The sequence below is a fragment of the Epargyreus clarus genome, unplaced genomic scaffold, assembly GCF_041222505.1.
Source record: "Epargyreus clarus isolate Ecla_fem2 unplaced genomic scaffold, WU_Ecla_fem_2.2 ptg000012l, whole genome shotgun sequence".
Taxonomy (NCBI): Eukaryota; Metazoa; Arthropoda; class Insecta; order Lepidoptera; family Hesperiidae; genus Epargyreus; species Epargyreus clarus.
In genome coordinates this window covers 10,917,128-10,931,487 of record NW_027332220.1, presented here as the reverse complement: position 1 = coordinate 10,931,487, position 14,360 = coordinate 10,917,128, and the positions used below count along the sequence as shown (strand labels likewise).

The 14,360-nt window shown below is 38.1% G+C and overlaps 2 protein-coding genes across 2 annotated transcripts; one reads left to right on the top strand and one right to left on the bottom strand.

Moving 5' to 3' along the window:
• Window positions 1-427: 427 nt before the first annotated feature.
• Window positions 428-5,284, bottom strand: Vps29 (vacuolar protein sorting 29). Its single transcript, XM_073078557.1, has 4 exons — window positions 5,177-5,284; window positions 4,012-4,203; window positions 3,073-3,308; window positions 428-2,493 (listed from the first exon to the last, which is right to left on the bottom strand). Exons 1-4 carry the CDS (start codon window positions 5,177-5,179, stop codon window positions 2,376-2,378), a joined length of 549 nt encoding a protein of 182 aa, XP_072934658.1. The 5' UTR covers window positions 5,180-5,284; the 3' UTR covers window positions 428-2,375.
• Window positions 5,285-6,108: 824 nt separating this feature from the next.
• Window positions 6,109-10,818, top strand: egl (Egl_like_exo domain-containing protein). Its single transcript, XM_073078555.1, has one exon. The coding sequence runs from the start codon at window positions 6,250-6,252 to the stop codon at window positions 8,815-8,817; it is 2,568 nt and encodes an 855-aa protein (XP_072934656.1). The 5' UTR covers window positions 6,109-6,249; the 3' UTR covers window positions 8,818-10,818.
• Window positions 10,819-14,360: the final 3,542 nt, after the last annotated feature.

The following is a 14,360-nucleotide window of genomic DNA, read 5'->3' as shown; positions in this document are numbered from 1 at the left end:
GACTTCGCTGAGCGAAGAGTGGGAGCTCCAACCGTCCAGCAAGTAACCCCGGGAAGGACGACGGTGTGTGTGTGGCCGCATACCGTTGTAAACACTAGGTGTGCGGGAGGAGCGTGAACTGCTCCCCCAGGGAAGAGCCCGATTGGGGCATCGCGCTCGGAGGACTCCGGTTGTGTTCCATCGGAGATCCCAGAGTTCTCCACCAAGCGCCGAGGACGGCCACCGGGGGGGTTTTAGTGGTAAAAATCTCACATAACCCGGCGTCGCTACCACGTCGTCGGGTACCTTTTGAAGGTTTCCCCCTCGTAATAAAAAAGGGCCATTTAGTCTAATACTTCAATCGTAAGGTTGTATGATGTATCCCAGCTCCGATATAACCCCAACTATATGTAAATCATTCTAGGTTTGAAATACAAAACATACCAAATTAAAATAAAAATTTAATTAACTGATCGATAAATATTTTTTACATTTATCTTAACTTACATCCTAATTACTATGGGATATTTGAATGAAAATGGTTTTAAGTTGCAATCTGTTAAATCACAATTTACCAGACCTTATGTTACAAATATTACACTGTGAAAAACAAAGTCGGTTACATAAAAATTAGAACATTTTCTACTAAATTGAATATTTTAATTTTATTTTTATATTACATAAAACACTTTTATTATTTTATATCATGGAAAACTATTGAATAACAAGGGCTGTTACTTTAAGTGTAAAACTAATATAACTTGATTAAGAAGAAAATAATTTGTAGATATGGAGTAAGCATAATGCAATCAATGTAAATGCACTTAAAATAAATTTATTTCAACACAATTTTTTACTTTAAATCGCATACTGTAACAAAACGAAATTTAGCTGGTGAGAAATATCATAAGGCGGCTGTTCACCAGAGATCTGTAAGGTAGGTAAGTTGTATGGATGTGTGGCGGCTTCCCGCTACTCTTCAAGAGATGGCGCCACTAGTATTCTGAATCACGCTATCGAAGTTTTCTAAACATCTTGTTTATATACAAGCTGGGAAATCAGACTGTTGGAGCGCGGTTGTTCCCCGAAGTCCCCGGGCATGATCACTTAGTCCAGTGTTCCGCAAAGTGTGTACGGAAAAATAAGGTATAAATAACATTATTTTAGTAATAAGTAAGCATAAGTAAAATACCTACAAATCACGCGAGCGCACAAGCGAGGCGTTTTGTTTCGTTCATCTAATTGTTTGGTTTCAATAAATGTTGATTAATATTACTTAAAAACGTAATTTTTAGTTTGTGGTGTACCATCAAAAAATTTAGTTTTCCTAGATGTACCTTGAACACAAAAAGTTTGCGGAACACCGACCTTTGCCTACAGGGACATCTGCCTTTGCTAAAGATATGTAATAAAGAATTTATATTCATGAAATTAATTTTGAATGACAATTAAACAATCCTATAATAGGATAGGACATAATAATATATCCCGAGCTTAGCTACCTCACACTTCCCTAGTGGAAAGGAACCTTAAAAAGTAATTTGTCGAAATCATCCCAGCTAATATTTTGTAAACATATTTGTTCCAAATAATTTTCGAATTTCTAAAACTCAATTTCTTCAAATGTCAACCATGATAAATTTATTTCTAAAACGAAAATCTACGAAACGTTTAATTAAACTTTTGAATATACAGATCAATTATATTTATAACATTATATTGTTAATTATTTTTTTATTACACAGTTAACTAATTTTTATATAGTTAATATGGAATAGCAAACTTGTTGGTATCCACTGCTGCCCATGGACATCTGTAATCAACCCTAGACACAACTAAAATTCTAACAAGGATCGGATACAGATGTGGTGCTATCTCTGAGGACTACGTTGGAATACCTTGTGTAATGTCTCCCTTACCACACCATTCAACCTAAGGCCCGTGCCAGACATAGCACAAACATTTGAACACATATTTGGACACATGTTTGAATACATTGAAGCACAGGTAATTGAGTATAGTTCAAAGCTTGCTTCAAATATTTGCACTGCCATTTGGTGCCGGTTTTTCGAGCGCACATCAAAGCGTTCAAACTTCAAATATGTGTGGAGCTGGCTACACATGCACAAAATCCAGTCGTTAGGAGACCATGACATGAGTAACAGGTAAAAAAATTTAAACAAATAAGTGTTCAAACGTCTGAGCAAAGTCTTTTTTCAAATATTTGTTTGTCTGGCATGGGCCTATAACACAGTTTGTAACACTGGTTATTTTAAGGCATTATTAGTTGTGGTGGCGTCTCCGTTGTCGAACCACAAAGGATTCTACTTGAATGTAAAACCCTTTCCCATGACATAATATTAAGACCTATAACAAATATTTACAAAGATCTATCATTATGCCTTCTTATACTCAATTCTCTCCACTTTCACTTCATCCCCTAGCAATTTATACACATATGTCACCACTGTCGAGCTCTGGATGTCCATCAGCACGAATGATGGTGTTGGATTCCTGGAAATAAAATAATCATAGATTTATTTATTGTTTTATAATATAGGAGTAGCAAAAGAGCATGCAGACCACCTGATGGTAAGTGGCTACTGCCGCCAATAGTCATCTGTAATCAACCCCAGATAGGATTAGATATTCCTACCTGAGGTCGGCCACAGATGCGCCGCTACCCCTAAGGACTAAGCTGAAACGCCTCAGAAAAGTACGTCTCCCTTACCACACCCTTCAAAACGGAACACAGCAATGCCTAACACTGCTGTTATGAGGCAGAAATAGATGTGGCGGTAATGCAAATTTGAGCTCCTTAGCTGGTGCTTTTTATAATATAAAAGTTGTCAATGAGTATGCAGTCCATCTGATGGTATCTGGCTACTGCTGCCTATATGTCATCAACCCTGTAACAATTTATTGTTAGTATAGTCCGCGCCAAACTGCTAGTCCACTCTGAAGTTGTTGCGAGCAGGTGTTAGTCATACAATTTGCTATGGCGACGCGATTTATTTCTATATTCAGAGCAGACTGGCATTTTTACGCAGACTATACACATTTCATAAATACCTGTAACCATCCATAACTCACCTGAACAATGGGCTGTATGCCCCAGTAGCGGACCCAGGGTTAATATAAAACTTATTCTCATGCTCATATGCCTCAAACCGGTGCGTGTGGCCGGATATCAGGATATCTACGTCCAACTGTCGCTGCACCAACGCCAAGGATTCCTCGTCACCCCACGGAACCACCTGGTGACCATGCACCAGCCCGATGCGGAACTGACCCACAGTTATAACCTTCTGTTCAGGGTATGTCGAATTCTGAAACAGTGTTTTTTGTATTACAGAAGCAGCAATTGAACATTCACTTGATAGTAACAGGCCTCTGCCTCCAATGGACATAATCAACTCTAGATACAATTAATAACATCTGAGGTCATCCAGGAATGCATCTCTATCCTTGAGCACTAAGTTGGAATACCTCTGTGGCCACGTCCCGCTTGTGGTCTAAAGATCGCGCTACATGTTTCTGAATCAAGCTATTGAAGTTGTCATAACAACTTGTATATACGAGTATACAAGTGCCGAACTGAAAGTGATATAGCGCAGCCATCCCATAGCATGAATGGCACTGGCCAGAACGGTGAAGTAAACCTTCTACTGTTTGACAATAATGGGTTGATGATGATTCTGCCATCTCGTAAAGATTTTTTTTTATAATATAGGAGTAACAGACGGGCGTGCAGTCCACTGTAAGTGGCTACTGCCGCCCATGGACATCTGTAATCAAACCCAAATAGGATTAGATATTCCTACCTGAGGTTGACCACAGATGCCCCACTACCCCTGAGGACTAAGCTGGAACGCCTCGGAAAAGTATGTCTCCCTTACCACACCCTTCAAAACGGAATGAAGCAGCGCCTAACACTGCTATTATTAGGTAGAAATAGGTGTGGCCATGGTGCCGCGGGAGTCGAACCACAAAGGGTTCTACCACCTTCAAACTATTTTATACTAAACTTACTTCATCAAAGTCCCCTCTAACAACGTGCACATCACTAGCCAGTGTCTTCAAGTAGTCATAAGACTCTTTAGTACATAAGTTGCCAGTACACAGAATGTGTTGGATCCGACCTGGTAGCAGCAACTTCTTGAACTTGGGTGGCAGGCTGCTGCATCGATGTGGAATGTGGAGGTCCCCGAGTACAAGTACCAACTGAAATTATATTTGATTATGTACATGGTGAAGAACTGTCAATAGGCAGTGATAGCCTAGTGGTTAAGAAACTCTACCTCTCGATCGAGGGGTCCAAGGTTCAAACCCTCTGATTATTCGAAATTATGTATGTATTAGAAATTAATTATCACTTGCTGAAACAGTGAAGGAAACCATTGCGAGGAAACCTGCATACCTGAGAATTTATAAAAAAAATATCTCAAAGATATGTGAAGTCTACCAATATGCACTTGTTCAGCGTGGTGGACTATGGCCTAATGCTTCTCATTATGAGAGGAGACCTGTTCCCAGCAGTGGGACAATAATGGGTTGATGATGATGAGGAACTGTCTGAGGACAAAGGGTTCCAGGTTCAATCTCTAGACATTGAAATATCATATTCAATGACTTTGTCTTTGTGAACATGGCATCAACATTGCAGGGAAAACTGTGAGATTTCAATGCAATACTCTTTTTTTAATATAGGAATAGCAAACGATATTGCAAAATCACTTATCACTCACTCATCACTCACTCACTCACACTCATCACTCATGTACATCTGTTACCAACTTAGAAACAGTTCAGCTGATCATACATTTTTTGTCACTACTGAGAACTAAATAGTTGCCTTATATGTAAGTTAGCCAACATCAACACAATCCACTGAAGTGTAAGAACTGCTTCAATCAAAAATAGGTCAAACAATACTGGTTTTACCGCCTATCAATTGAAATGCTTCGAAATGACTAGGATTATTGGGAAATTGTACATTTTCATAATGAGTGACTAAAGTAAAAAGCAATTTACAATCAGTCAGTTTATTATCAGTAAACGAATTGTTTGTAAAACTTCATAAAAATTGTTTTTATAGCTAAATTGTATCAAATCTTAAGAACCGTAGTAAAACTTCTCATAAGCCGGAGCTTCATACTTATTATATTTTAAATGTTGTTGGTCAAAGTGGCCTTACCATGATATCCAATTTATCTATAGTTTTTATACTGAAAAATGCTTTTAGAAATATTCTCTTCAAACCAACTTGCAAGAAATTATTAAAAAACGTAACAATACTAAAATATATACTTCCTCCCACTTATTTGACAAATTCCAATTATTCCAAGTTTGACAATATTGTCAAACCAATGATGACATATTTGTGATTTGAAGTCACTTCCTTATTTGTCACAGATAATTATTTCAATGTTTATAACCTCAAAATTCCTCTCTATGCTATTGCCTTATTTATATGTGTTTTAACAGTGATTGAGTAATTCTAATTAATATATATGGAGATCGTTGTTGATTTTCAAAAAAATATGTGCTATTCTATGTAGATAAGAAATGGTAAACATCGGTAACGTTGCAAAAATAAAAACAAATGTTTTGTCTTTGTATTCGGATAATTGCCATATATATCAAACCTCACTCATTTTAAGGGAAATGTATTATAATTAACAAAGTAGCCAATGGCTATTTGGTAAATTCAGAAATAACTTGGGAACTCATGGTATAAAAAAGGCTCCGGTATACAAATACAAGCGGTAAAGATAATATTGCAGAATTAAAAAGTTTGATACTTTAAACTTAAATTATTTGAAGAATTATTCGTTAAAACAACTAGGTATTTAGATGCCTTTTTTGTACTCTACACGATATTTTCTCTACAGTTACATACCAATAACAACTTGAACAATTTACAGTATTTTTAGTTGTATTGCTTTAATTTTAATACTTTAAGGATGATTACCGCAGAATGTCTTTTATATAAAATCATGTTAAAAATTGTTCTTTATGATCATCATACCTGCATTTCAAAGAAAGTCATTAATGTTATCACTTTGATGAGTTTAACTGAAAATACATAATATAATTAGTTAAGGGGGTGATTTAATAATTAGCTAAAGCAACACTACGTCACGTCACTTTCTTCTGCTATCTTTGATCAGGCTTAGAATTGAAGAATTTCATGGTGTTGTGGGTGACACATATACGTAGAAAAATAATTTTAGTGTAAGACACCAAATTGGCACCAACTGCTGGGAAATGGAATCAATGGAATATGAGCTCGCTAGAAACCTCACTCTGTTGTTTTTCGTGGAGCGCCTACTCGACAAAGGCGAGCCGAGAACGCTGCACGATCTTTCCTGCCAGTTCGGTGCCAAGGGATTCACTAAGGAGATGCGTCAGATCGCCGGCGGGTCGCAGTCGGGTCTCAAGAAGTTCCTGGCGCAGTACCCCGCGTTGTTCAGCATAGACGGGGACTATGTTGATATCAACACGTACCAGAGGCACCTCAGCGGCGCTGGCGCCTCCTCCAACAACGACTACATCGAAGAAGCGAAGGAGTACTTCGCGAGCAAGATGATTCAGTACGGCGAGGGTACCGAGGTGCCGATCAAGAGTCTGCTCGGCCACCGCAGCCAGGCGTCGCCCCAGGTGCGCCACATCTCCGGCCAGCGCATCAAGGAGTTCAAGGAGTTCCTCATGAAGCACCCGGACACCTTCCAGATTATTGAAGACAATGTCGTTCTAGTCAGTGAGAATCATAGGAAAGGTAACACACACAGTAATTCTGAACAATTCCACAATTTACCCGTAGCTAATATTAATACAGACACAGCGCAACAGCTGCTGGACTACGTCGCCCAGTGTATCGAGGCGAAGGGCCCGGTGCTGGTCGATCAACTCTTCCACTTGATCGTGTCCCGCTTCCCGCAAGAGTACTGGTATCAGATGTTCAAGAGTCCGGCCGATCTTAGTGCTTTCTTGAAAATATTCTCCGATAGTTTCCAAGTGCAAGCAAATCTTGTCACGCTTATAAGTAAACCAAAAATACCAGTAATGTATCTAAATGCAAAATCAAAAACAAAGACTGATCCACCAAAGCAAGTGGTCGAGGAGAAGCTGGTGTCCCCGTCTCCGCCCATGGTTGCAAGTCCCACTCCTTCGGATGGCAAGAAGAGCCCCGCAAACAGAATACTCAGCCCGATAGAATCTCCCCGAGGTCCACAAGCAAATATTGCAAATCAAACTCTCAAACAGAGGATCAACTCTATTGTTATAAAGAACCTTGCAGAAAATATGGTCAGAGACAGGGTAAATAATCATTTAAATGCTCGTTGCTCAGAAGAAACGAACGGTACGGCCAGCATAAGGAATAATATGATGGGAGAAGCCTGGCGCCAAAAAGTTCTTCAGTGTGCTACTGTCATAGCAAATGTAAGGGAATGTGCAACACTTATTGACAGCATTATGAATCCTAAACGCACCACAAAGAGCATTGTTTCTTTTGATTGCGAAGGTATCAATTTGGGCTTAAAAGGTGTACTGACTCTTTGCCAAATAGCTACCATGAATGGAGAGGTCTACATTCTTGATATTCTAGCTTGTCCTGGAATGGTTATAGAGGGTAAGATCAAAGATCTCCTTGAGAGCGAAAACGTTGTTAAAATCATACATGATTGCAGGAATGACTCAGTCAATTTGCACAACCAATTTGAGATTACGTTGAAGAATGTTTTTGATACACAAGCAGCTCATGCGGTGTTGCAACTTCAACAACAAGGTGTTCCCGTGTATAAAGTAAAAAATTTAAGCCTGAATGCACTGTGTGAACTTTATAATGCTCCAATGAATCCGATGAAGGAACAGCTAAAGAATGTTTACAGGAGAGATCAACGCTACTGGGCTCGGAGACCTCTCACAAAGGACATGATCATATATGCGGCATCTGATGTCCTTTCTTTAGTAAATCCAGCTATTTATTCATATATGTCTAGCAATGTTAAGGCCGAAAATCAACAATTATTTGAGGAATTGAGCAATGAACAAGTGTTTATGCATATACAGCCAACAGAAGTCAAACTTCGCAAACGGCAAAGAAAGATCAATACTGAGGTAGGGGAATTAAAGCAGAAATTGGCTGAAACTACAAAGAACATAGTATTAAGCAATAGGGAAATAAGATTATTGAGATATTTAGAACTCACAGAGGATGAAAAAGAGAAATTGAAGGGTTGCCACAAGATATCAAAAAAATTGGAAAAATTAGAGGCTACGGGACATGACAAGGATTCTGACTCGGATGATGATGAAAGAGAAAATGAAATGGCAAGTTTAGAGTCTAACGCTTCAGATTCCATATCATCTCCTCATTCTACTCAGCCTCCCAGCCTCACTGAGTCCATGCAAATGATGGACGAGATATTATCAGACACGAACATGGACAAAGTGGAGAAAATTAATCGTCTCGAAGCAATCCTTTCTGCGGTGGCGCCACTCAGTGGGGAATTGGAGGATAAATTCTCACAAACAATGGAACAAACACTGCCTTTACTTAAAAATAAGGACTGGTCCAACTTGAGCCAGATTTTGAACATAGGCGATATGGATAGGAAAAACTGTTGTTGCAAATGCCATAACTCTACATATAACGATGTGAAATGCAATGATCTCAAGGAAACCATGAAAAGCGAAGTCGGATCGCAAACCCTCAGTACAGGTGATATCGTGATCACAAGAATTCACTTCAGAGAGGAAGATAAAGTCAACGAGAGGATTCTGGACGCGACTCCCTCGAGCAAGAGGTTGGGCATCAACAACATGTCCTGATGTCGCTCAGGTTACCGGGACACCATTTCCATTTTTCTGAGTGCCACAATTTTATTTCGAAACTTCTCTCGTATGTGATCGATACTTTTTTTTACATAGATTATTAAGTTAAAGAAAGGTGTAGGCCCCGTTTTAAGCTAGCTGTTGTGGACTAGTTGCCGGGGACGCGATAGCGGTGTGTTTGTTCGAGATTGAATAAATTATCTCCGCGGTGAGGACGTGCATTAGCGACTGTATGATCGCCTACGCCATATGCTCATTTGAGCGAAGACGTGCGTGTACACTCGAATAAATGCAACGGTAATGCGCATAATACGACGGCTACTTAATTCCTTCATCTGGAATTGTCAGTATCTGCTGTTACATTTCTTATTTTATATTAATTTATTGGGCTATTGCCTCTTCAAATATCCAAACGTTTATGTGATACGAATCATGGCCTTGGTTTTTTCTCGATCTACTTTGAATTGTAAATAAGATAACTTTGTTTAGCATTCGGTAATCTTTATCCTAAAATCACGAATGATGGAGTACTTTTTCGATAGGTAGAGTTTAATATATGTATATCTACATATCTTTTAACACTTTTGTAGCTGTTGCTACATAATCTTTAACGAAAATGGCAATAATACGAGTAGGTTATACAATAAAGTTCTTTATTGTTCAAATATTTAAAATATTGTTTAGATTTACATTAGTATTTTTAAAAATAGGAAGAGTATATAGGATTAGTGTTGAAAGAGAATTATAAGTGTGGTGGTGCTTGGTGGTAAATGATTTTAATTAGGAGGATACGCGTACACTGAAATACCTACTGCAGTTTAGTGTTTGTACGACAAGAAAAGGAAGTTTGTTATATTTTAAAATAATTTTGTGCCTTCGAGTCATATCCGACGGATGCCTTTATAAGAAGATTGTAACGTCAATTTGTAGTGTTTTATACATACCTAGATGAATTATGAAACAAAGTTTAGATCGATTTATTTATTAAGGTAGATATGCCTTTTAAAATATACATTTTTACAAATCGGAAACCACTAATTTGCACGGTAATAAACACGTAGGATGTTTTTAGATAAACGCCTTTGTAAATTTGCGACTTCCAAGAGTAACTGTTTCTAAACATGTTGAATTCTTTCGAATAGTTTATTATATGTTATAAATACGATACGAATATGTTAACTTAAGTGATATTTATACGCTTCTTGGGTAGTAGCAAATTTTGCTTGTATCGAACTAGCCTAATAGCTTCGTTTTACTTATCAGTATTCCCTCCTTTCTTTTTGTTTTTTTTTTTTCAGTATTTTCACAATATTGGATTTGTTTAGTGGGATTTTGAATGGATCAAAATCGTTTGCAATGAATTTATCTGATACAAGTAACAACATTTAAATTGAAAAGTTAAGATGTGTTCGGTTGGAACCCGCGTCAGGAACGAAGTTTTTTAATCAAAATTGCATAATGGGACAATGTAACGTCACCTATGATTTCAAATAATAAAACAAAAGTTTTTCAACGGAATTTCCAAGTGTTCAGCGTCACCCACTCGTATATAATGGGAAGAGTGAGATAAATTTGCATGGAGGCTGCATACCTAAAGCTTTTTCCTAACTTTCCTACAGCAAGCCAGGTTAAGGAACTTCGTTCCAAAAAAATCAAATTTAAAAATGTGCTTTTATAAGTTTAAAATGAAATTGTTATCCATTACGTGCCTTATACTAAACTTGTATTGCACAATTTATATGAATGTAGTTTTTGCATTACATTTTGTATTCAGCAAACGGTGTTTCAGTGCCACTAATATTATTACTTGTAAGGAGCATTTTTTTAGTCAATGTAAGCCTAACTTCTTACCGTCTGTTATTATTTATCTAACATAAAACTAAAACTAGTTTGTCTCTCGTCAGAGAATGCTTTTCAGAGCTCTGAAATGTGGCAAATGTCAGTTTATTAATTTGCACATTGTTTATGTTTATTATAAATAAAAAAGTTTCAAAATTATATGTCTTTAAGTAAATGCCCTTCTCCTTTTAGTTGTAACTGGTATCTATTTAATTTTCTATTTAAAATGATACGTGTAATAATAGAAAATAGTAGTATTTTTTTGTTAATCATCAAATTTTCTTTATATCACGGCGTGCGTAAATGGACGTTTTACGCACGCTTCGCGTGCGCAAAACCCCCATTTCCGACCCCGTAATATAAAATTTTATACAACACGCGGTCGAAAAATGTTTTTCTGACTCGTGTGATTGCAGTCCTCGCCTGCGGCTCGGCCTGCAAACTCACACTTGTCAGAAAAAAATTTTTCGTCCTCGTATTGTAATGTACTATTTTTGTTAAGCTATTAAGAAGCTTTCGTGCTTAGAATAATGAAATTGGAACATTTATGTTTGGTCGAAATTAACCAATAATACTTTTTATAATACTGACGTAGTAACCGAGCAGCAACAATGCAGTCCACCTGATGATACGTGGCTACTGCCGCTCATGAAGCATCTGTAATTAACCCCAATAACACTAGATTGCTGTGAGGTTGGCCACAGATGGGTTGCTACTCTTGAGGACTACCCCTCGGATAAGTATACTTGTACACATAAGTATAATATGTACTACTAGTTATGTAGATAACCCACTCGACTGCATAGGAATTCGTCATTTGCATAAGGTAATTTTAGATCTCGTCAGCAAATACTATAAATGGCTTGCATAGTTTATGTTCTCATATTATAGTGATAATTTAAAAAAAACATTACATATTACATTCTTGGCAGCCTCGGAATAAAGGGGCCCTGTGCACTAATGAGGTAGGTCCTGTTAAAAAATAAAAATGACATAAATACGGTGAACTAATTAACAAAGTACAACAGTAGGTACCTAAGCGTAAATTTATATTTTAGTTAAAATACGATTAGATATTACGCTGAGCGCGTCTGTGATCAGCATAGTATAATAAAGATTACAGTTTTTTTTTTATAATATAGGAGTAGCAGATGAGCATGCAGTCCACCTGATCGTAAGTGGCTACTGCCGCCCATGGACATCTGTAATCAACCCCGGATAGGATTAGATATTCCTACCTGAAATCGGCCACAGATGCGCAGCTACCCCTGAGGACTAAGCTGGAACGCCTCGGAAAAGTCTGTCTCCCTTACCACACCCTTCAAAACGGAACGCAGCAGCGCTTAACACTGCTGTTATTAGGCAGAAATAGGTGTGGCGGTGGTGCCGCCGGAGTCGAACCACAAAGGGTTCCACCACCTTCAAACACAGATATCTAAAGACTGCAATAATCTCTTGTTAGGGAGACCGTTTGATTCAATAAAAACATCACTCATTATTCATCAAGCCGTTGTCAATAGTGAATAAGGACGACAATGTGAAAGTATACTACGTATTGATTGTGAACACATTGCTTGTGCTCCTTAGCATTATAAACTGCATAGTTAAGTGCTGTCCAGTGGCTTACATAATGCAGCAAGAATTCAATGGTAACGTGTTACTTGTGTAGTAGTCTTCGATCAATAAGTTTGGTATTGTTGATTGAAGGTAGTAGTTATGAGTGTATAATTTCATGTTATCTTTCTACCTACGCTTATCTCACAGGGGATATGAAATTTGAGAATCATTGTTTATTATTTTGAGAATACCATACCATATTACCAATTAGTAATAAGTTGTGAATGACATGTCTTTTGTTTTAAAGTTAATTTAATGTTTTTTTATTCTGAAAATGATTAGGGGCCTCTGCTCCTTCGTTGCCCTGAGCCTCCAGACCCAGGCATTAGGTAGGTGTATTTTGGGTCACAGTCATATTAATGTTATAATATGTCATGTTACAGATTTGGTATTGCTGTTACAGGTAGACAAGTAACGACATCTATTAATTTTTGATAATAAACCCAATTTGAAATTGATGAAATCAATTAATTGTTTACATTTCCACTTCTGTCGGCTTTGTATTGGGTTTTTAATGTTGTAGGTCGAGTTTTTGGTAAGTTTAGGAAAACATACCCAAAGACAGACATGACCAAAAGGACTGAAGTGGCGTGCGTATCGCATAATTTATTATATGTAGGTAATACAACACCATCTATACTTCATACAACAAAACAGATTGCAGTACGATAGGTTGACGTGACTTTAATATTTGAAAAGTAACCTAGATGACGTTGTAGTCGTATAATGCAGACAATACTTAATTGTACACAATATAATAATTATGCAAGCAGGAGAACAAGGTTTGTACTTTGCCGATCACAGAGACGTTGTCATTGCCCCTCGTGAAAAGGAAGATGATCGCGTTATATACATATGTGAAGGTGGTAGAACCCTTTGTGGTTCGACTCCGGCGGCACCACCGCCACACCTATTTCTACCTAATAACAACAGTGTTAGGCGCTGCTGTGTTCCGGTTTGAAGGGTGTGGTAAGGGAGACATATTTTTCCGAGGCGTTCCAGCTTAGTCCTCAGCGGTAGCGGCGCATCTGTGGGTGACCTCCAGTACGAATATCGAATCCTATCTGGAGTGGATTACAGATGTCCATGGGCGGCAGTAGCCACTTACCATCAGGTGGACTGCGTGCTCGTCTGCTACTTCATATTATAATAAAATAAAAAATATGCAAGCAGGAGAACAAGGTTTGTACTTTGCCAATCACAGAGGCGTTGTCATTGCCACTCGTGAAAAGGAAGATGATCGCGTTATATACATATGTATACACTATTATGTACCTATATATATCTCAATAATAAACTGAGTCATATGATTATTGGTATTTATCTTTAAGTATTTTCTTTGTGTTTTTACATGGTGTCCACTTAAAAAGGAATCTATGTACTCAAACGAATCATAGAAGCACAGGTTAATTTATTACCAACCTACTAAAGACTAGACTAGGTACCTATATACCTTGTCCCTGTAGTCCTGGGGCTAGAATAGGGCTACGGTATCCTCTGCCTGTCGTAAGAGGCGACTAAAAGGGAGCTTCCGGGGTTGCGAGCGGCGAGAGTGGGAGATCGAACCTTCAATAGAAAGCGACCCGGGAAGGACTGCGGTAGGTATTTGTGGTCGCATAGCGTGGTAAACATTAGACGGTGGGGCGAGCCCAGAAGCTCACCTGAGTGGAGACCGAAGGAGCAACGCGTTCATAGGACTCCGGTTGCGTTCCGTTGAGAGATCCCGGTGTCCTCTTAGCAACGCCGAGTCGCTCCCACGACACAGGGTACGTTTTGAAGGTTTCCCCCTCGTTATCAAAAAAAAAATGGTACCTATAATTATGCAGTTGATATCATCGATTTAGATTTTATAATTGAGGAAACGATTTGCTTTACGGTTTATTTTAAAAATAAATCAATTAAAAGCAGTTTCAGTTGTATGAAAACTGGCCTCGTAAATTTTCAGATTTTTTACCCTTACAGTTTCGAATTCGTCATCATCGTAAAATAAGATGATATTCGTAATTTTTATTTATGATAAAATGTATAAATATTGCATTTATATCAGCGTAAAATAAAAGATACGCGCAGACAGATAGCACCAG

Excerpts from the sequence above, each read along its gene's own strand:
- egl (XM_073078555.1), top strand. The coding sequence starts at position 6,250 with ATGGAATCAATGGAATATGAGCTCGCTAGAAACCTCACTCTGTTGTTT.
- Vps29 (XM_073078557.1), bottom strand. Across the intron at positions 3,309-4,011 it reads TTAGAGGGGACTTTGATGAA|AATTCGACATACCCTGAACA; the intron begins GTAAGTTTAGTA and ends ACACTGTTTCAG. Across the intron at positions 2,494-3,072 it reads GCATACAGCCCATTGTTCAG|GAATCCAACACCATCATTCG; the intron begins GTGAGTTATGGA and ends TTTTATTTCCAG.